Source organism: Vicia villosa, unplaced genomic scaffold (genome assembly GCF_029867415.1).
Source record: "Vicia villosa cultivar HV-30 ecotype Madison, WI unplaced genomic scaffold, Vvil1.0 ctg.000030F_1_1, whole genome shotgun sequence".
In the NCBI taxonomy this organism is placed as follows: domain Eukaryota; kingdom Viridiplantae; phylum Streptophyta; class Magnoliopsida; order Fabales; family Fabaceae; genus Vicia; species Vicia villosa.
The window spans coordinates 1,907,301-1,931,113 of record NW_026704964.1 but is presented as its reverse complement, the minus strand read 5'-3'; the positions used below and the strand labels follow the sequence as shown (position 1 = coordinate 1,931,113).

Sequence of the window (23,813 nt, the reverse complement as noted above, 5' to 3'; positions counted from 1 at the left end):
GGAAAACAAAATTTTTAGGTTATGTTTTGGGTATTTTTGATCCCAATCAATCAAACCTCCATTTTTTTGGTAGAGAGAGCTTGAAAACAACATACGGTTGGGCATTTGGATGATCGGAGGTGGATTGCTCATCAATCGAAGTTGACAACCTGTGAGATGTTTCGTTTATCTTTTCTCTTCTTCGTGTGTTTCCTTTGTGTTGGGTTTGTAAGTAAGTTTACTCTAAACCTATGTATATTTGTTACTCTATTATTGTATAAAGTTTGCTTTACAAATCTTTGTCGGTGTTTCCTTGATCTTTTTGCTTAAATGCTTTGGATTTGTGTTGTTGTAGAAATAGACATCACAAGTCTTGATTAGGGGGATATTTGTTAGATTTCGATTCTAGAGATAGGATTGGGGTTAACATCCACATAATATCGGAGTTTAATGCCTCTGTGTTGTTTGATCAGTTGAGACATCGTCGAAAGAGCAATATAGTTGAACTCTCGTCGGTGTTGCATAAATGGACATTGATGTGAGGGATATGAGGTAATTCTGACGAGTATTGTGACTTTAGTGCAACAGAGTGATAAATCTAAGTTTGTGAGGAGTATTTTAGATTCAAATCAGATAATTATTCTCTATCAATAATGTATTTATTTTATGTTCATATGTTTACTTTTCCGTTTTTATAAAAAATCCATTTAACCCGAACTCAAGAACTAAGAATCCTTCGACAACAATTCAGCAGCACTAATATCTGTGGACACGATAAATTCCCGGATAAATACTTCCAAAACTTTTGTTGTTTACCGCTTTAACATCAATGACAACTAAAAGATCAATACCGACTATGGAAAAAATCACAAGATGAATGACTAGATTTCCACTCATGGATAAAGCCAACACAAGTGCACTAGAGTACTCTTTAAATTGCACCATATCCTACCTCGTCAAGTCACTGCACGTGTCAGAAAAGGGTGAGGAAGTGTTTCAATGATGGAACCACATTAAATGTGTCTGTTCTCTACTACTTTTTAAAACTGATCCCAAGCATTTCAGTTTTATTTCACATTGGATCACGATATGGAGACTAGTAAAAATTACTTAAGGCTTCCTCGACTCATTCAGTACGTGACAAAGCCTCGGAGGAAAATGTTCTAGATAGGTCAAAGGCCCAATTGACCAAGGCCCAATCCATCTCAAATTCATTATACTCAACCTAAAGTATAAAACAAGTTAATGTGCTAAGAGTAATGTTCAATCTCCGATATCCACTTTCACTACACTCATCTTGAATCTTAAATATACTTAGGTGTTAAAGTGCTAACCATACAAGTCCAACCTGCGCCACTATAAAGGATATCAGAGCCACCGTTCAAGATCACCAGTTATCTAACTATCTTCTTTTCTGCTTCCTAAGTCAAGCTAGAGCATTCATTTATAGTTCCCGAATGTGTATAATCTCAAGGCTATAATCGCAAGCATGACTCACATGACCCTTTTTACTTAGATAAATATGTAGAATCTCAAGGCTATAATCGCAAGCATGACTCACATGACATGGCCTTGCACTATTAGAGAGCGTGGTGGATGATTCATCACCGAAGATATAATCCTAACTATAATTCACACGATGCCACTCTATTAGATAACATGGTGGGTGACTCAATACTTAAAATATAGTTGAACATGCCGAGTTGACCTTAATGCTTGACACACATCTTAGCTCACCCAATCTCATTTACTCCCTCTCTATATATCCCATATGGTCGAAGGCGAGTGAACTGAACTTATTGACATTATGTGAATCTAAATCATAATATTTTCATAAAACTACATATTAAAATACAACTTTTATAGATTATATTTATCTATATATGTTTAGAATTGTAAATATATATACATATATATATATATATATATATATATATATATATATATATATATATATATATATATATATATATATATATTCACAATTCTAAACATATATAGTTATGAATTAATAATGAGATGTTATAATCTTGTAGTTCTTCTCATTTATTTAAAGTATGAGTGGTAAACAGATTTAGCGTCTGTTTGGTTAGAGGTAAATGGAGGGGAGGGGAGGGGAGGGTATTTTTAATAGTTTATGTGTTTGGTTCAAATTTTAAGAGGGGGAGAGGAGGTAGATGGAGGGGACCAAATTCCCTCCTGAGCCACTTTTTGCTTCCCCCCGATTTGGAGGGATTTGGAGGGGAGGGGAGGTAATTCATATTAATTATATTTATATTTACCCTTGTTATAATTATAATTAAGTTTTTTTATTTTATTTATTTATATTTTTATGTTACTTTTTAACTATTGCAATGTTTTTGTTTCAAATATTTTTTTTAGATTTTATTATATTAGATAATTTTTTTTACGTTTTTATAATTTTTTTTATGTTATCGAATTGAATACTTATAAATAGTAAATATCGTGAATCGTATAGTAAAATTACAAGGTTAAAAATGTAAATTAGTTTTAAAATATCCCCCATTCCCTTGTGAACCAAACATATTTGTAAATAAAATTCTCCCCCTCCCCTTCATATTTTGAACCAAACATATATGTAATTAAAACCCCTCCACTCCGTTCCCCTCACCTCCCCTTCCCTTAATAAAAATTCCTCCCCTCCCCTCCCCTCGATTGAACCAAACGGACCCTTAGATTTTAGTATAGGAGGTTGACTCGTGAAAGCAATATTAGGGTGATTAGAAAATGAGGGTGACAATAGTAATTTTGAAAAACTAAAACTATATTTATAAGCTTGATTAGTAGATGATGGTTTTAATAGCAATTTTGCACGAGGTACGAAAGATTCAAAGACCTAATTTATGATCGCAAGCATGGCTCTCATGATCCTAACAACGATTCACACGACACCACAATACTAAATAACATGGTGGTTGATTCAATATTGAAAATATATCAGAACATGTCGAGTTGACCTTAATGCTTGATACACATCTTATAGCTCACCTAATCTCACTTATGTCCTCTTTATATATCTCACATGGTTGAAGGGGAGTGAGTCGAACTTGTTGACCTTATGTGAACCTGGAACACAATATTTCATATACTAACTACGTATAAAAATATCACTTTTGTAAATTATAATAATCATATATGTTTAGTATATATCAATTGTAACAAATTAATAATGAGATGTTATGATCTTGTAACTTTTTTCATTCAAATAATGAGTTAAATATGTTTAAAGTCCCTCTAAAGTTATACATATTCACTTTTCGTTTATCTAAAAAATTTCATTAAGGAAACGTTCCTCTAAAATTAAAAATTTTAACTTTTGGTCCCTCCGACAACTTAACGATGATTTTTACTACTTAGCGACTGAATTAACAACAGTTTTTAGTGACAATTTACTACTTAGCAACTAAATTAACAACGGTTTTAGCCGGAGAGACAAAAAGTTATAATTCCTAATTTTAGAGGGACGATTTTTAACGAAATATTTTAGAGAAAAAAAAAGTAAAATCATAATTTTAGAGAGACCTTAAACATATTTAACCCAATATTTAAAGTATAATTTTGAAAAAGTAAAACTAACTTTATAGGTTGTATTAGTAGACGGTGGTTTTAATAGCAATTTTGCACGAGGTATGAAAGATTCAAAGGCCCAATTTATGATAACCCGGTCCATCAGCACCATTCATCTATCTATATTAGGGTTTCCGTTTTCTAGAAACAAACACCATGTCTATAAATCGACACAACAAACGACTTCTGTTTCATATGTATGAATTGTTTTTCTTTTTCATCTTTGGTTTTCCATATTTGTATTGTTGAATGAATCATGTGATGAGAAAAAACTGCAACAATATGATGGATTCGTTCCATGATTCATAGTATTTAAGTCTGATGATTCACCTGATTTTTTATTTTTCATTTTTGTGTTCGAACAATAGTATTGAACTGAAATCAAAGGGATATGATGATGTTTACATTGGTCCGTGTTTCTGATTCACCGTGACAGACAACCCTTTCCAATTTCTGATCTCTGTTTCAAACATTTTCATTAAAAACAAAACATTTTCATTAAAAACAATTTTAAACAGTTACGTTATAAATTTTAATCTGAATATTTTGAAGAGTACTGTTAAGCTGTTGATACTTTGACTTTCGATATTTTTTAGAACTTAAATTGTTGCAGCAGACAAACATATTGCTAAGGAATGTAGTTGCTTATTTATGAATTGTTTTGTTACTGATATTATTTAGTTCTAACATCAGTTATGCCTTTCAATTTATTATTTTGCAGTTATGTTATAGTATTACTATAATTAAGCAATAGTTGTGTAAAACCATTTTGTTTAACTGTTGTGAATGGTTGGTTATTCGTGATTTAAATTTGATCGATAGTTACAGTTTTGGATCTATTGTGCATCTGAAAATATATTTTAAAATCACATGGTAACCATGATGTGTATTTTGCTGTAGTGTAAAGGGATTTTGTCAACAATCCCATATTTGTTTCAAGTTTATAAACATTATTCTCTGAAATGTTGTTACACATGGATTTTCACTAGTTTAGTTTTGAAGGTGGGAATCCAAAATTCTCATAGAAATAATGATCAACTAACCATAACTTTTCACTAATACTCATAACCATAACTTTTCACTAATACTCATATTTATTTTTATTTTTGTATTTTTTAAATAAAGTAAAATTTGTCAAGATTCTTGGGAGTATAATTTTTGACCAAACACTTTCATATGAAATATTCCTAGGAAGAATGTAAAATTTCATTAAACTTATAAAATGTCAAAATGGATTAGTGGTGTTGGTTTTCATGAAGTTATGTAACAAAGTTAATAAATACTTGGTCACGTTTTTTTTTATAGATAAAGGTTACTTGTCAACTAATAATATTTGTAAGAGAAATTTGTGTATCACTCACCCTCAAGGAGGCCTCCACTTAGTCTCCACTTAGTGGGGTTGTTAAGTCAGTTTACTACGGATTAATTCCATGTAGCCCAAGCAAAAGGCAATGAAATGTTTGAAATGATAAAAATCCATCAAGCACCATTCCATTTTCATCATCAAGATAGACTTCTAATCATTCAAATCATTCAATTGATCAAAAGAAAAAGAAGAGAAATAACAACCAAATTAAATAAAGACATTGATTAGGTTATCATCAACATCAATCGTCTCTCTTAGTGGATTAAGGTGATAAATCTATCACTAACACAAAGTACTAAAAATGATTCAATTAATCATTTTATGATAGATTTGAATTGACGAAAGCTCTTTCAACCTCAATAACACCCAAAGTTTATTGATATTGAAGAGATTTATGGTAAAAAAAGTCATACTTCAAGACATCATAAGTCAACACAATATAAAATGACAAAAAAATGCATAAAATAGTTTTTTAAAATGGTTTAAAAAGAAAATAAAAGAGAAAATCCATAAAATGTTTCAAAACAACAAATAAATGGCCAAGAAAATTATGGAGAATTAGAAACAACTTAAATAACATATGATAATTTTTTGAGAATTTTTAATGCATGGAAAATATTTTTAAACCACTTATAATACATGCCAAAAGAGAAAACTAGTGAAAAACAGCAAAATCTAAAATAATGTGAAAATTAACACAAGGTGTAAAATAATAAAAGATAATTTTATGAATTTTTCAGTATTTTTGGATTAAATCTGATTGAAAATTAATTTTATAAAAGAAAACAAAATAAAAATCAAATAAAGAAAATAAAAATAAAAATCAGAAAATGCCACAACCATTGGATCTGAGTCCCTTAAGCCAAGTAAGCACATTTGATGGATTTGGGCAGATGGAACACGATGAACCTTAATTAAAAGCGCACAGTAGATCCACTTTAAATGAACCAATCAAATTAAAACAAATGCCAACACGTGATTGGTCCAAGCATAAAAAATGATTCAACCACCACTGTTACATCTTCGGTCTCCTTCTCTGGCGTGTCTCACCGGAGTTTTGGAAAATGGTAACACTAGAGAACGAGACCACCATCATTGTGACAACTATGTAATCACAAATCCAACCACATGCCTCACTTCCATTTATTGGAAGTGAGCAGAGAGAATTCCAGAGAAAATCGTGAAATAAACAAAAATCAAAATTAAATGATGTAACTCAACAATCAAACCAAGCTGAGTTAGGGGAAAACATCAGGAAGCAATAGGCTACATTTTGGTATCTCGTTTTAGTCCAAAAGATGCTCGCAACTACCTTGTCAATGTGACGACCAGAGATGGTGAACAGTGAACTTGGTTAGCACGTTTGAGAAGGTCTCAGAGCTTGGTTCTTGTTGCTATAGCTTTAGGGAACACTGAAGATGCTAAGAGAATCAAGAAATGAGACTGGAATTGCTTAGAATTTGAGAACCATCTCTGAAATGTTTAGTGAAAAATGTGAGCTCGAGCAGAGGTTTCAGGGGATTTCAAAGCTTGGTTTTGAGTGTAGAGGCTTCCTCTATTTATAGATGAAGTATTGTGATCTCATACGTGTGAGAATTGGTTAGAATTCGTGTGAAGTCACGAGCATGGAGTGTGTGACCAAAATTGAATGGAAAGTTACCAAAATGCAACACATTCTTCTTGATTTCAGGTCGTTTTGCATCTTTGTTCATCACTTAACATCATTAGGCCTCAAACATGTGCAAATTTGGGCTTGAAATGGAGAATTTAAGTGAAATACAAAACTGATTTTGAGCAAAATTCAATTGCAAATGGCCATGTTCAATCCATTATGAAATCTTGCACATTTCACCATTACCTTCCATTCTTTTTGCTAAATGATCACATCATAACATAGATTACAATGCAAAAAGAAAGGTTCTATTTGGACTCTTGAATAAAAAGTTATGACCTTGCAAAGTTTGCACCATGACCTATAATGTCTCCAACACTTTCATGACCTTCCAAGCATAATTGACTCTTAACTTATGAAGAGAAGTTGTAGGGAATTTCAAGAAGAGACATTTTTCCAAAGAATCACTCAATATTGTTGAAAAATGAATGAGTTATGATATTTTGAACTTGACTTGAAAATTTGACTTTTTAAAGTTAAACCACTTTGAACAAACTTGCTATTTTTGGAATTTTCTTGCAATTCAAAGTACATTGATGTTCATATGAACTTAACATGATAAAATCTTGAATTTCCTTTGATTAAACTTGCAATGGTTTGAGGAAACTTGTTGAACAAGACATGAAAATAAACACGCATACCTTTGAGGTTTCTTGAGAAACAAGCTACCATACTTTGAGTTATATTTGATTCATTAAAGTTGAATGATGCTTGAATATCATATACTTTGATATTAAAAGTCATGCCTTGATGGATTAGCTCTTGAGAATCAATGGTTGACAATACTTTGACCTTGAGGAAGCAAACCCTAGATTAGAGAACCATGCTTGATGCTCTTGATTCAAAATCTACCTTGCACAATAAACTAAAGGAAACAAGACATATTTTTAGTATTTTGATTAGTGGTTAGTGAAATATAAAGGATATAAACAAAAATGGACAAGATACATTAAGTGGCGTTTGATGATATATGCAAAGGCAAACTCAAAGATGAGATGATTAGGAGACAATCAAGTTTGAGATCTTGATACATAGTAAAAATGCAAATGAGGTGGAATCTTAGAGATAAAAATTAGGGTATGACAGATAGGACCATTACATCATTGGATTATTCTATGGAACACAAAACATAATCAAATCTTACAGTCATAAACCTCAAAATCTTTTCAACGACTAAGATTTTATACATTTTCTCTCATGACATCCATCTTGTTGATAATTACAAGTATTCTTGCAAAGTAATATGTGAAAGGTTCACCTTAAATCGTGCCAAGAGTTTCAAACTCTCCGCGAAGAACTTGTAATTGAGCGTGTTCACCTTTGTAGTGCTATGATACTTCTTATGCATTTAGTCCCATATGTCCTTTGTTTTGCCACGCACTACACTACAAGAAAAACTTGAATTTGCTAGGGAATTTTCCCAGGGGCATTCCTCCTAACAAATAAAATACAGTTGTTTGGGTAAAGCCCCTCGCAACACTCAAATCTGAAAAAACAAAAAAAAAATTGCTTGGGGTAACCCCTCGCTAAAATAAAAGAGGGAAAATTTAAATTTTGAAAATACCATTTACGAGGGGCATCCCCTGGCAAACTGAATTGGCGCTAAGATTGGAAAAAGCTGGCTGATTTATGATGGAAATTAGCGAGGGGACACCCCTCCCAAAATTCCCTTCAGACATTAGCGAGGGGCTGCCCCTCGGAATTAATCTAGGTTCTGTCCCCATGTCAGTTTGCAGACCTCGCGTGCAGGATTCAATTATCAATGTTGCATTTAACGAGGGGGTCCCCCACGCCACATTTGACCTCGGAATTAATCAATCACATTTACTTCGTTCACCCACTCCCACCGCTTCCTCTTTTATTAATTGTTGTGTTTCTTCTTCTCATTTATGTGCTTCATCTCAACCATTTTCAGTGTTTCTTCATTCCTTCTCCTTCAAAAATAATCCATTTTCTTTTTCAGAACCATATCCAGATTTCACACAATATTATCTCAATAATTTTTCAGGTAAATAAATTTAATTGTTTTGTTAAGTGTTTAATTTGTTTAGAACTCAAGTTTAACACCAGTTCTTTTATAGATTTAAGTTCAAATCAACTTGAAGGTTTCATTCCTCCTTTTTTATTGCAAGCAAGAGCACTCTTTCTTTTTGATAATAGATTTTCATATTTAGATTCCCTTATATGCAGCAACAGTCAACAAGGTCGTTTTACACTGTTATATTTGTCAAACAATGAATTAAAGGGTGAGTTGCCAAATTGTTGGTATAATCTAACTGCATTAGCGTTTGTTGATCTGAGTAGTAACATGTTGTCAGGAAAGATTCCAATCTCAATGGGTTCCCTTTCTAGTGTGGTGGCTTTAAGTTTAAGAAATAATAGATTGAGTGGACAAATTCCTTCCTCCTTGAAGAACTGCAACAGTTTGAGTTTGTTGGACCTTGGAGAAAATCTTTTGTGTAAACTATAGCAGTGAGTAATTGTATAGATCTTTTGGAGAAATAATAGATTTATATATTTCTATGATTTGATAAATTTTTATTTTTTTTAAATGGACGACATTTTGCCAGGGGCTTAACCCCAAGCAAAACAAAAAGTATAGGATTTAGCTAGGGGCTTATCCCCTGAGAAATATTCTGACACAGTCTGCGCGCCTCCTCACAGCTAGCTGTTGTCTACGTTTGTGTGTGGCAGAGGAGAAAATTCATTCAGCATTTAGCGAGGGGATTTGCACGTGGGTAATTAACGAAGTGTAAAGCCCCTCGGTAATTAATTTGCGACCCCCTGTTTTGCTAGGGGAGCTATCCCCTCGCAAATTTTGTATTTGTGAGGGGTTTTTGCCTTTAGTGAGGGGTTTAGCCCCTGACAAAATTGATTTATTCCTGTAGTGCTAAGATTGTTTCGAGAATAGAACAATCAATGTATTGAAAAAGATAATTCTTTACCTTTAAGTTTTTGCGTATATTGTCAATAGCGACCTTAACTTGAAAAATATGGTATTCGCAAGTGCCACCGTGACATTTTCTTAAGTCAAACTAACACTCCTTTGAGCTCAACGAATTCTTTATCAACTCTATCCACCAATCATAAAAACCAACAATTTTTAAAATTGATGGTGGAACAAAATTCAAATTTGTATTCATAATCATATGCATGTAGACACCTAAAAAATACAAGTAAAGAAAAGTGCATATTTTGGTTCAACAAATAAACTTGATATTTTTCACTTATACTTTATTTTAGCCCTTGGACAAATACCAGATATCAAACGGGACCTTAACTTAGAGTTCAAACTATAATTATGTTCTTGTTTTCACAATGACATTTGCCTTAACAATATAGGAAATGTTCTGTTCTCTGTGGTCCTTCCTTCCCTCATATGCTGCCAATTCCTTCAAACACATTCCATTATTTTCCTCCATTGCATAAAGCCTGTCACGTGATGACATGGACATTGTAAAGAGCGACAACAGGGGACCATAACCACATTTTTCATCTAAATTTTCAGATTAGATTACTATCTTCTCTTATCTCAACACTATTAGGACAATGTAAGAACATTGGTAGGGTGACCAATATTCTTATACATAATATAGTAAAATGAACACAAGTCACATATTGCATGATACTAGATTGGATTGTTGTGATACAAAATACTATGGTCCAATTGCAACAGTAAGTTGCCAAAAGGTATTGGGACCCTGTTGAGTTGGAGGCGTGAAGATGAGGAATTTTCATGGAAAGAAAAGAGTGGTACTAGTACTAGACAATGAAAGGTTAGCTAGAGTTTCATTCATGAGAAGGATGTGTCAAGGATAAACACTTATAACAAAGTGTGAGTGTGAGTAGTACTTGTTGTTGAGAGATATTTGTTTGTCCTCTTGATGAGGGCATTGCATATAATTATAGAATGATTGATGGAAATTTACTATAAGGAGTACAATTGTCAGTTATATGTATGTAAACCATTATGTTGGTGTCCAAGTGTGAGGTAGAGGTTTATAATAGAAGGAAAAAATGTTGAACAATTTAGATTATTGAAAGACTTGTTGGTTTAAAGTTTGGGGATTAAATGTTGCATCTAATTCATTTGAGTAATTGTTTTTAATTCAATGTACATCTGGACCTCTCTTATGATTAACCTGTGGTATCAAAATTGTTGGTTACTAAAAGGATTGTATTTTCATGATAGAGTTTTTGGATTCGATCCCTGTTCTGTGCATGCATGCAGCAGTGTTAAATCTTTTGAGAGAAGTTTGATTGCCTATATGGTCCAAAACGACTCCGAAAGATTAGTCTCTGCAGTTGTGCGCAGAAGATACCCTAATTTATAAAAAATAAATAAAAGAACCATATTTTTGTATTAAAAAGTCTTTCAACCAATGGTAGTCACACATAGTGTCCCTTTATGTGGTGTGTTAACTTCAATAGCTATTGGTGTTGGTTGAAAAAGTCTCACATTATTTATTTTATAAAGGAAGAAGGAGACCAATATTAATGAACTCTAGTTCTTTATTATAAAATATATTGGTTAGAAAAACTTTAAATTTGTATTGGTTAGATATTTAAATCTTCTTACTTATATGTTATTTAAGATAAACTTTTCCACTCTATGTAAAATTACCAACTCAAACAAAATAACAAAACCACATCATATTCACATAATTATTCTTTAATTTTAAATTAATACAAAAAATGAGGATTCTTTTATCCAAGAGATTCTGTTTCTGAATGCTCACACTGTCACAGTCTATAACAAACACTTGCACATGAACAAGAGATAGGTTGCTATACATGTGTAAATAAATAAAATATAAATTAAAAGTTTCCCTCTTAGTCCAATAATTTTCTGTTACCCATGTGAGGGAGTGCAAACACAGAAACAGGTGTAACATTAGTACAAATTTTGTATTCTAGGACAAATTTGACACTGAGGTCCAGATGAATCTATGTTAGGCATGTCCTAGCACTCATCTCTTCTTTTGAAACTTCCATTTTTGTTATCATTTCTTTTTTGGCTAAACATACTTTTCAAGTTTTCATATATTGAAATCATAACCTACTATGAATAAAACAAATATTAGGTTTCTTTAAATTAAATAGCTCATCAACTATACAAAATTCATGGATATATGGTTACAATCACTCTTATGTGAAATGAAAGAGAAAACTACTAATACATATCTGAATTGACGGTGAGATCGTCAATATCACGCTGAATCTCAGATGTTTTGATAAATTCACCATTGATTCAAACGTACACACAGGGATATGGAATTGGCTTATCAGATGCTTGTGAATATTGATATAAGCTCGTTGGCAGTCCATGTCACTAGAGAGAGATTTCTTAGATGTGTGATTGCATCTTTGTTTAATGACGGTAGGGTAGGGACACGTCCTATTATAAGAAAGAAAAAAAATATTTTTAAGTTTATTGAATAACAGATGTATCAGTTTCATACATAGATCAGACAGTTTCGTTACCTGAATTTTTTGTAAGATGCAACAATGAATATGAAGCTAGAACTCTTTCTTCAACATCATTATCATAACTCAATGATCGTAGCAAATGTGGTGTTAGGATTGAGAAAGCCATTGATGAAAACTTTGAATCTTCAACTAAATGTAGATGGCTACACATCCATGAAATAGTTGTAAGACTTGCACGTGCCAAACAAGGGATACTATTGGTTACACAACTTGCAAGTGAAGATAACAATTTCTTATTTCCACTTTTGAATAAGACATAAGCTGCTTTTTTGTGCCAGCTTTCAGCTTCTTCTTCCTCCTTATTATATAATCAAACACATAAATCTAATCAGATATTTTCGCGAAAAGCCGAATAATAATCGAATGCAATGTAAAAGCTTACCTTGTGAATAGGAAATGAATCATCTAAGGAAAATTCATGGAAACCTGCTTTTTGTAAAAGCAGTTTTTCCATAAGTGATTCTCCTGCATAAGAGAAATGGCTTCCTAATAAAAGTAGAGCTTTTGCTGATTGTTGTTGAACTCTATCATCACATAATTGACAATCTAAAGAAGCTACAATTGCTTCAACAGCTTCTTCTCTATATATGCTCCCCTTGACATGATTATCTTCCTGCAACACATCTGCTATTGCATTAGTGAACTCTTGAACTTATTAAATAATCACTTAAGTTGAGTGAAATTACCATAAGATCAAGCATCAATAGTATTGTTGCAACTAAAGGCTTTTCTTCTGGTGAAGCCTTTTGAAGGTAAATGAAGAAAATGTGCATTGTGTTTAATCCATTCCATCCATCTTTAAGTCCTTTCAAGAATTTCGTAATCTTGGTTCTTCTGTTTCGTTTTCCAAAATAATATCGAGATTAAAAAATGTTCGGTTTTCATGCACTATCAGTGTAAAAAAAAGTTTTATACTGTCAACAAATCATAGCGTAACAGTCAGTTATGATTTATTGACAGTATTAAAATTATGAATTAAATAATAAAACAACTCGGATATCGTACATAAGAATAAGAACTTCGTACCTATCGAGGTAAAGTAATTCGAATAGCAAAGACAATGCATAACTGCTTGAATTTTGTTTCCTTCCAAGAACAATGAGTTCAAGCAAAGAACTCTTGTTAATATTTTCGGCCAAATAGCCTCTACAGCTTCCTTCGGCTCGAAGGCAACACGAAATCATTGAAACCGAATTCTCCCTCTCATGAATCTCTCCTTCTTGAACTCTTTTCATCAAAAGTGTCAATCCGCCGAGCGAAAGAACTTGCCTTGCATTCTCTAAGTTCTTATCTTCATCGAAACCGTTAAGAAGTTGATCCAAAATGTAAAATGCAGCAACTTGAGGACTACATTGAACTGTGAAAAGAGTCTGCAATTTGTCGCCGAATTCCATCACTCTAAGTATCAATGGCACCCATTCGGATGATATCATTTGCTTCGCCATTGGTTTCGACAGATAAAGAAGCACCGAAGCCTTAAGAAAAAGACTAGTACTTTTTAAAAGTCTCACAAAGATTTCAAGTTGAGGATCAGAATTCAGTATGATTTGTCTAATCGCGTCGTTTCTTGTAATCAATTCTGATAAAATCGATATAATCAGTTCAAGAACTTCGTCTTCGGTCGAAACAAATAACACCTCTAAGATACCTTCTATTACACTATTTTGTGTCAATGCTTCTTCAATGAGAGGATCACCAGGTGAGTTCAACCAAGCTTTGGTAACCACACGAATAGCGAATTCGCATTCGGTTAAAATATTGGATGAGCATATAGTTGTAATAGCTTCAACTAACTCATTTGAAAGAACACTTGAAGAAGCATTCTTAGATTTGATATAACTGATTTTTGCCATGCTATTATCTGTTGGTGTGAACCTGCAAGATAAGCACTTAAAATAGTCCAATCTTTGAGCTTGATTCTTGTCACTATGGTTTGATGATCTTCCAAATGATAACATGTCTTCTTTCTGTCGCATTTGGATAAACAATTTCATTAAGCGTAGATAAGTTTAAATAAGTCAATCCAAATAGATTTTTAACATCTTCAAATATACACGAATTGAACTAACCTGAACCGAACTATATTTGTAATCATCTCCATATAGTTTTTTATCAATCTCTAATCCTTTGCTTGGTGTCAAAATTCCGGTTTGCTCACCGAGACTAATAGGTTTTTGTTTCTCTTCTTTGAGGCCAAACACCGCCTTGTATCTGGCGAAAAACCAAAATTTTAAAACACATTATATAAATTTTCTCGCTCAAGAACGAAATATAAGCAAACAAAAAATACATGTATCTGGTCTAAATTTCTAATTCCATAACGAAACGAAAGCAAAAAAGTTCATATTACTTACAAGTTCGGGTTAATGGAAGAATTCGATAAGGTAGAATCTGAAGACATTCTTCTCGATGATCTACAACTTGGCCTCGATGGCAAAGGAACAATAGGAAGAGGAGGCACACTAGCACCATTAACTTTAAGCCATTGCTTATAATACATAGCAAAAAGATAAGTTCCACTATCCATTTTCTCATTGTAAACTTTCTTCAAAACCTTCATCTTCTTTTCCTTGTCACCAACATGAACTTCATTCGAAAGAAACTCGAATTCACCAGTATACCAAATCTTGATATGAAGAACATGAGGAAGAAACAAATGGTCCCAAAGATCAGAAAGAAGATAAGTTCTAGCCAAATTCGGCGAATAACAAAACACTTGAAGTAAATGCTTTGAAGAAACTCTATCATTTTTCAGAAGCTTATAAGCTATTGCTAAGTAAAATTCAGCACAAGATGAAAGATAAGATTTAGATGAAGAACTCAAAGAAGCTATTTTGGTTAAAACCTCAATGGAGTTTCTTAAGCTTTTCGTCATTGTTCTTTGATGATCTTCTATCAATCTGTCAATTTTCTCCATGCAAAATTCCATTTTCACAAAGACTTCATCATCATTGTCATTAGCATTATCATTATCATTATCATCTGAATCTCGTCTTCTCGTTCTTGTTCTGATTCTATTCAAAAATGAATTACATTTCTCTCTTACAATTCTTCTAAAACCATCATCTTTTACATATCTTCCTATGTAACCACTTAGAATACCAATCACTGATGTAATAATAGAAGCTTCATCCATTGTTGAATCTTCCGAAACACGAGATGAAACCGAACCTACCACCCTTTTGAAGTGAGATGAAGAAGAAGAGCCTTTTGAAGAAGCAACACTTTTTGGATCATGGCATATATATGGAGAAAGTGGTTGTGGAAGCAACCCTTTTGAAGCCATAAGAAGTTTCAATGAAATGGATTTTGAAGCAAGAAGAAGAAGAAGTTAGAAATAGAAAAACTCAGAAAAAGTTTATAGACAGCTAGATTATACTTAGCTATATGTGAGTATAATAGACACATAAGAATGAAGACAAAGAAATGTGTTGGATTTTGTGAATGAGTGAATCTTTTTTAAAGTATAGTTTAAACTGTTATAAGATTGTGAATGTGTAAATTTGTTTAACTCGTGAGTTAAAATTGCCGCCACATTTTAATAAACAGTTACTTATAAAAAAGTACTTTTAAATGACAGTGTTTATTTTATATTGTCATGGTTGGATTAAGTTGATTTGTGTTGTGGTGGATTTTGTTATGGATATTTGTAATTTTGTTGGTATTGGTGTTTTGTTGTTTGGATTCATTTTATGTTTCAATTTGCATTAGTTTATGTTAAAAGATGTAGGTTAATTGGTTAGTAGCTTTTTAATAAGCATGGCATGTCTCTTAGTGTGTACTTTATGTGGTTAGTTAATGTGGGTTTCAATTATGAATTTAATTTGTATTCAATAATATAATTTTTTTTTACAAATGAGAGGAATTAACTTGTCACCCCTACTCATTTATATGTGACACTTCTAATATTGCATGATTTTAGTGTTACTATTATATTTTTATCTAAAGTTACCGAATTTAAAAAAGGAGTTTTTATCAAAAATTTCAAAATTATATAAATTTTTAAAAAAATATCAAAAATTTTAAATAAAAAATCAAAAATTTTATGAGTTTTAATAGGAAATTTCAAAACTATACCGTTTTTTTACCGAAAATTTCTAAATTTCAAATAAAAACTTTTGTATTTTTTATCGGAAATTTCATGCGTATCGGAAATTTTTAAACTCCTACCAAAAATTTTGTTCGATCATTTTATTCTTTTTTTTTTATCATGGACATTTTTAGCATTATGAAAATATTTGAAGTGTTAGGTTCAATTTTTGAGGTGACAGATTAAATTCTCGTCAAATGGACAACTTCGAAGGTGTAGAATAATATGTATAAATGAGCCGAACTTATTGGCCAAATTATTTCATGGGCTATTAAAAATAAGTCCTACCTCAATTGTTGAAGGAATTCTTTATCTCACTATATCTATTTAAGGCCCGTTTGGTGCGAAGGATAAGAGACAGAATATGATAACTGTATCATATCCTATCTCAATCCAGTGTTTGCTGATACAACAGGATAGGATAAATTAATCCTGAAACTTATCCTATCCTGCCTTACTAGTTCAAATTGCTATCCTGAATATGAGCTGGGTTAGAATCCGACAGGATAGGATAAGAAAATGATCTACTAATTTACCCCTGTAAAATATAATTTAAAATAAAAAATTAAATATGACAAAATATAAATAAAAAATAATTTGATATTATATTAAAAATATTAATAAATAATTTTAAAAAAATATGTATCAATGTCATCAGGATGATTTTTTAACTTAATAAAATATAGAATTTTTAAAAATAAAATAATTATTAAAATTTTAATAAATGAATACTATTTTTATTTTTATCAAATATATATATATATATATATATATATATATATATATACTTTTATTTTGTTTATCTAATATATACTAGAATTCATGATTTTTTAAAAAAAATTAAAATTATTTACTCAATAGTGTTAATGAGTTTTTTTTAATTATAGAAAATTATAATTTTTATTACCAATTTATAAATTTTAAAATATTTACAAAATAATTTTAAAAAAATAGAATTGTTTTACAAGGGTATATATATATATATATATATATATATATATATATATATATATATATATATATATATATATATATAATTTAGCATCCTTTGTGAACCAAACACATGATAGAATAAGTCTTATCCTGTCTGTATCATATCCTATTCTTATCCTGCTTGATATCCTATCATGTCTCTATCATATCCTACGCACCAAACGGGCTCTTATACTAAATTCATACATAAATAAAATATTTAAAGCTATTATCTTAACAACTTCAAGCCAACAATTTCTTCAAATTCACATATTTATAGTAGATTCAACAAGTTGTGTATATAGTAAATTCTACAAATTTTTAATTACAACAATAACTTTTTAAATATATGATTTACTAATATTATTAATATACCTTACTTAAAGTATACAAATTTATAAATAAATACATTGACACTTAAATTATAATTTAATAACAACCACATATAAATTATAAACATTAGTTATATTAACAAATTTATTTAATAAATGAAAAAAGGAAAGAAGGATATTTAAAAATAATTAAATACTACTTCCATGTCATAAAATACTATATTCAATTACATCATACGTTTATTTTTAAAAAATTTTAATGACATGACTGTTGATTTTTTATTGATTGACAGTGTAAAACTATTTTACACAGTACATTCATTAAATTCCATAAAATAACGTGTGTAACTTTAATTATTTCGACATACTTTTGGATCGGTTCGTTATATTTCTAAATTATTTTTTTTAATAAAAGTAACTGTGTGATTTACTTATCTAGGGTGCATCCAAATATATATAGAGACAATAATATAATTACTCATCTAACAATTTAAAATAGATAACAAAATAAATATACATTATAAAGTAAACAATTTTTCAGTTTAAATTTCTTGAGCACTTAAGTGAGTCTAACAATTATATCTCCTTTATTTCTATTATATTTATAATTCATAATATATTAGATTCAGATCCGTGAGTTTCAGATGAATTATTCGAATAATATTAGATTAGATCAATTTTTGATTTTGTCTAGTATATAAAATTTTTTAGTTAAGACAATATGATGAATAGAGTATTTAAAAAAAGTTAAGTGAAAAAAATATCTTTAAATTATGAAAATATAAGATAAAACATCAAAATTATAATGAAAAATGTGAAATAAATGTATAAATTTTGTAGTTTTTTATTGCTTCATTCTTCACTTATTCAACATTTCCAAGAAATTTTTCATTATTTTATAAAATTGAATACATTCTACATTCGAACAATTTATATATTATGTAACCAATTATTATAGTCGACATTAGGTCTAAGATGAAATTCTCCATTTTACAAAGTCTTGATAGTTTGAGAATGAAATAAACATAATTGTTGAATATGTTATTATGAGTGAGATGATGCAATTTTTTTTTTTTGGTGTTTGTATTTCATTATTCCATTAATATTCAATTTGTATGATTGCTTTAATTCAATTAAATTGTTTAATTATTTTCAATTTACTTATATATTGCAGAAAATTTATATGTAAATTAGCTGAAAATGATTATTTAATTTTATACTCGAAGTTAAATTTTTTAAATATATAACTACAAACATAATCGAATTATATTTTATAAAAAGTAGGAAACATTTTTTTTGTTTATTTGAAAGTTATAAGTCAAATTTAATCGTATTATTTAACTATTTTATTTTAAGTAATGTAATATGCTATATTTTTGCAATGGTTAAATTTTTTTTTTTATAAAAATACATTTTATTTGTAATTTTTATGGTTTGAAAATTGTATAATATATTTTAGGTTAAAAAAAAGGATAAATACAAAAAGAAGTAATAATTAGTATATGAAAAAGAAAATAGAGAAATGATTTGTAAAATATAAATAATGGTGTTTTAAAAAAATAATTATGGAAGAAACGTTATACATTATGCTAAAATGAATATTCAAAGATTTATATTGAAAAGTTTTGAAGAGTATGATATTTTAATTGATGTGATTTGAAAGATGATGAGTTGTCAAAAGATTAGTTAGTGGCGCAGAATTAATATATTATAATAGATGGTAAGTCGATAAGTGAAATGCTTAAAATACGACCTCTATCGCTAAATGGAGATTCAAAAGTCATTGTTGTGATTGAAATGCTTAAAATGTCACAAGTCATTATAGAAAGATGAGGAAATCAAAGACCAATTAATTTTGATATTGAAGAATATCTACATCCTCATCTATACATTTTTCATCCAAGTGTATTTTAAGTTTGGACTTGTTATAATTTGAAATATTTTGTATATTTTCTTGATGTAGTTTTTTAGAATTAGACATGCAAAAATCTATTCAAAGTAGACTTAGATAAAAAAAATAAGGGTTAAATATATTTTTGATCCTTATAAATATTTCAAACTTCACTTTTAGTTGCTCTAAAATTTTCCTTCAAACAATGGTCTTCATAAATTTTTCCATCCACAATTTTAGTCTCTACCGTCAATTTTAATTAATGGAAACTAACGTGGCACGCCACATGGAAGACATTTTAGCAAAAATCTAAAAATGATTTAAATTGCGGGGGTTTTAAACCTCTTCTAAACAAACTCAAAAAAAAATAAAAAAGATGTTGGTTCTGAACTTTTGTCGAACATCTTACAAACAAATTTTGCTACAGCAATTATAACACACAAATTCATCATTATATTGGTCATTGACTCATTGTTCATTTCTAATCCAGGTGATTTGATAATATTGTTATACATCCTATTATCTCTTCGATTTACTTTGTGCCACTGATTATTAACATTTTCAAATTCATTGATGCTTAATGCCTTAACTTATTTGTTTGATCTATGGTGTTAATGATAAAAACACACCGAGTATCTTTGTAATGCCACTCCATGACTGTAAATACCAACGCCTTAACTTATTTGTTTTTGAGGAAGTATATAAAGTTTTGTCATTGAAGTTTTGACTTAAGGCTGATTGCAAATTTGCAGTTGGTAGAAGATTTATTTAGTTACTATATAGTGATTGGAATTGGTTTTTCTATTATAGTAGGAAATTGGAATTGCAACCAAAAAAAGGTCACAATTAAGAAAATTGAAATTAATAGATTTTATTTTTGACAAAAAGTTTGAATAGAACTCAACAGCTTCTTCTGTGATGTAACTTTCAATAATAGAAGCTTTTGGAAGATGTTGATTTTTAGAATACCCTTTTAAATACCTTCATGTATCACTCTATTTAATACATCCACCTCAAATAAATTGGACCATAAAAACTTATTTCTCTAACTAGATGAATAATTAAGTGAACTATAATGTCAAAAAATAATGAAGGAAATACATTTCCAATTGAAAGAAGATTATTGCAATCTCATATTCTACTCATCTAATTATTTTAGATCAGAACTTTATTACATGTAGCATTAATGAATATGCACAATCAAGTTATAATTACCCTTATATTTTTAGATAATATGTCACGGATAACCATTAGTAGAAACTGTTACATCAAGAAATGACAATCATGAGATTTTAATCTAATTAAATTGAGATATTTCGTAGATACAAGTTTCTTGATATTTGATTTTAATCATGGAAAACTAATCTCTTTGCCTTCTCTCTAAAACAACTCCTCTTTCTCCCCCAAAATCCAAAATTTCCGACTACTCATGTAGTTTCCGATTTTGTGATGCCCTTTTGGCCGCTCCACCCCTAACCTCTTCTGAGGTTGTCTCTTGAGCTTCAATGTTTCTATCTCCAATCCGGCTCACTGTCATTTTCGTTGGATTTTGGGTTTTGGTTTTTGGAGATTTATGAACTTTTGCTTGCAGATCTAGTTGTTCATGAGATGGAATCTCTGGATCTGAAATTTGTTTTTTCAGATCTATGGTTTTATCTTTTGGGTTTTGAATCGTTCATCGATTATGATTCTGATATCATTGTTGGGGATGGTGTGTCTTACTTTTGATTTCTGATTTGGCTCAGATTTGTTGAAATCTGCAGTTATCAAAGTGTTTGGATTGATGCTACCACAACAACGATTTTGTTATGTTTCACAACCTTGTTGCTGGCTTGCTGTGACTAGTTATAGTTCTCAGTGATAAAGGTTTGTTTTGCTTGAAAGAGCATTTATGTTTGTTGTGTTTTATCACAAGGAATTGTTGGTACGGGAATTGGTTCGTGCTGGCGGACAATTCATTCACCATATTAAAGATTGTAAAGATCTACGCAACACTTTTTCTTTTGCTATCTAGTTTTGTTCTTGTAATCAGGTTCGCTAGATAGTGTCTGTGTTGTGAATATTTTAACCTCTTGTAAACCATTGTTGTAATAGTTGTATTCTGTTTGGAATATCTATTATTTTTGTTATGGTTTGACTGAGTCAAGTTTGCCCCCCTTAGTTTATTGTACTCTTTTTATTTTATCATATATATTAGTAGTTTATAAAAAAAAAGATTAATACTCTTGGGAAACTTTGGTACCATGGAAACACTCGCAAAAACTTTCTTTTTCTTTTTCTAGATAGAGTGTGACATGTCGAGGGATGTTCTTTTTTCTAATTCTTTTGGAGTCAACTCTTGTCGTATACTCATCACCACTACATCTAGACGTTAATTATTTCCATATTTTTTCTTGCCTTGAATGTTTAGAAGTGTTCCAATCAAACTATCACACACATTTTTCTCTACATGCATCACATCAAGACAATGTCTTATATCAAAGCTAGACAAATATGAAAGATTAAAGAACACCAACCTCTTTTTTCATACATTTTTCTCAACGGTCGTGTTATGGTTCTTTCCAAAGACAATATTAATGTGTTGTTGTCGTTTATAAACTTCCTCCTCAGTTAAGGACTTAGGAGCAATATCAAACTCATGTTCTCCATTAGTAGTCTTCCGCAATCTACTATAGGGATGATTGGGTTATAAAAATTTATGATGCCCAAGATAGTCACTATTTTTTCCATACTAAAGTTGGAGGGAACATGTATTAGATTCACATACATGACACACTTTATGTCATTTGATGTTGGATAAGAGCAAATTACCATATGCAAGAAAGTCATTGATTAAGAAAAGTAACATGGCATACATCTTAAACTTTTTATCCGAATACACATCATCAACATCAATGTCTTCCTCCATCAAAACTCTTAAATCTTAAATTAATGGAATTAGATAAACATCTATATCGTTTTTGGGTTGTCTTCTCCCCCAAAATCATCATAGATAACAACATAGATTTGAGCTTTAAGCAAAACCAAAAAAATAGATTGTAAATCATGAGAAGAACATGTCGTAAAGTATGGTTAATACTCAGATTACCAAAGGAGTTCATTCCATTAGTGTCAAGTTTAAGCCTAAAGTTTCCTGACTCATGACCAAAATTCAGATACAACAAATCAATTTTTTCCATTGCAAAGAATTAACTGCGTAGCAAATTTTTCCATTACATTTTCTTTCATCTTTGTGACATCTAATATTCTTTGCATCATTTATATTAAAGAAAGTCTCTTAAACATTTGAATTATTCGTAGGTACCATATTACTTTGCCATCGTCATCAAACTATTGTTCGTCACCTTTTAACACGACTCTCCATACTCCAGGAATTGATTCAACTCTTCATATTTTTTCCTGTATAATATGCAATCATCGCGACATGCATGTATTTAAGTATTTTGATATAATCCATTGGACACAATATCTTTTTGGCCTCATAACAACAGTTGGACAACATGTTATCTTCTAGAAGCATTTCTTTCACTAATTCAAACAATCATGTGAAACTTTTATCCGTTCACCTACTTTTTTCCTTCAAATTTAACATCTTTAATATCGTCAAAAATCATGTAAAATTTGTTCACCCCTTATATGACGACTCATCCTTGTCACTGCATAAAGTATCATACACATAAACTTTTCTAAATGAATCTTCTCTAATATTACTGATCATATCTTCTAGTCGACCATCCATATCTACATTAACTTCATGTCTATGTGACGTCGCATTTTGGTTTTTATCCACTTCACCGTGTCTAATCCATATTGTATAATGTCCCCTAATTCTATCAAAACATTATTTTGAATATTTTGTAATTTTTACTAATGATATTTTCAAAAGATTTGTGTGTATTTTGTTTTTAATACTACACTTTGTCAAATGTAGTATCTATATAGCATTACTCTATTCTATAACACATATAAGACTCTCTATTATCAAAGACGTACAGAGAGTTGACGCACGGTTGATTGCATTATCAAATCTTAGTTTTTGAAACTGCTCCAAACTGAAACCACTCCATTATTGGTTACAAACCACACACACAACACATACATGCCAAAAATATAATTCACTGAAACATTGCAGAGAGCATTGCAATTTGCAACAAACACACATCTCTGCTCTGATTCTGTGTTGACTCTATCTTTTATCGCCTACCAGTGAAATGTTTTTCTTGCCATGTCGTCTTCATAAACCAACAAACACTAAGATTTTAAAAATACTGTGTCATTTTATTTCTTATGTTTATTTTTTGAAATGTGTGTTACTTGTTCAAGATAAAAGAAAAGTAAGAGAAGGACACTGATGTATATAATATTGTATCTATATTTTAATATTCAAATAATATAATTTAAAATTAGTATGATTACGTGTTTGATTCTACTAT

General features: G+C 30.5%; 1 protein-coding gene and 2 non-coding genes across 3 annotated transcripts; 2 read left to right on the top strand and 1 right to left on the bottom strand.

Annotated features, from left to right (window-relative positions):
- Positions 1–3,818: 3,818 nt before the first annotated feature.
- On the top strand, positions 3,819–3,894 carry LOC131622518 (small nucleolar RNA Z199). Its single transcript, XR_009289914.1, has one exon. It is a non-coding gene; the product is annotated as a small nucleolar RNA Z199 (small nucleolar RNA).
- Positions 3,895–3,953: 59 nt separating this feature from the next.
- Positions 3,954–4,028, top strand: LOC131622516 (small nucleolar RNA SNORD18). The gene has a single exon (XR_009289912.1). It is a non-coding gene; the product is annotated as a small nucleolar RNA SNORD18 (small nucleolar RNA).
- A 7,644-nt stretch (positions 4,029–11,672) lies between these two features.
- Positions 11,673–15,486, bottom strand: LOC131622487 (putative E3 ubiquitin-protein ligase LIN). The gene is made up of 7 exons (XM_058893524.1): positions 14,450–15,486; positions 14,165–14,306; positions 13,122–14,062; positions 12,782–12,929; positions 12,478–12,708; positions 12,090–12,393; positions 11,673–12,003 (listed from the first exon to the last, which is right to left on the bottom strand). Exons 1-7 carry the CDS (start codon positions 15,379–15,381, stop codon positions 11,891–11,893), a joined length of 2,811 nt encoding a protein of 936 aa, XP_058749507.1. The 5' UTR covers positions 15,382–15,486; the 3' UTR covers positions 11,673–11,890.
- Between the last annotated feature and the right edge of the window lie 8,327 nt (positions 15,487–23,813).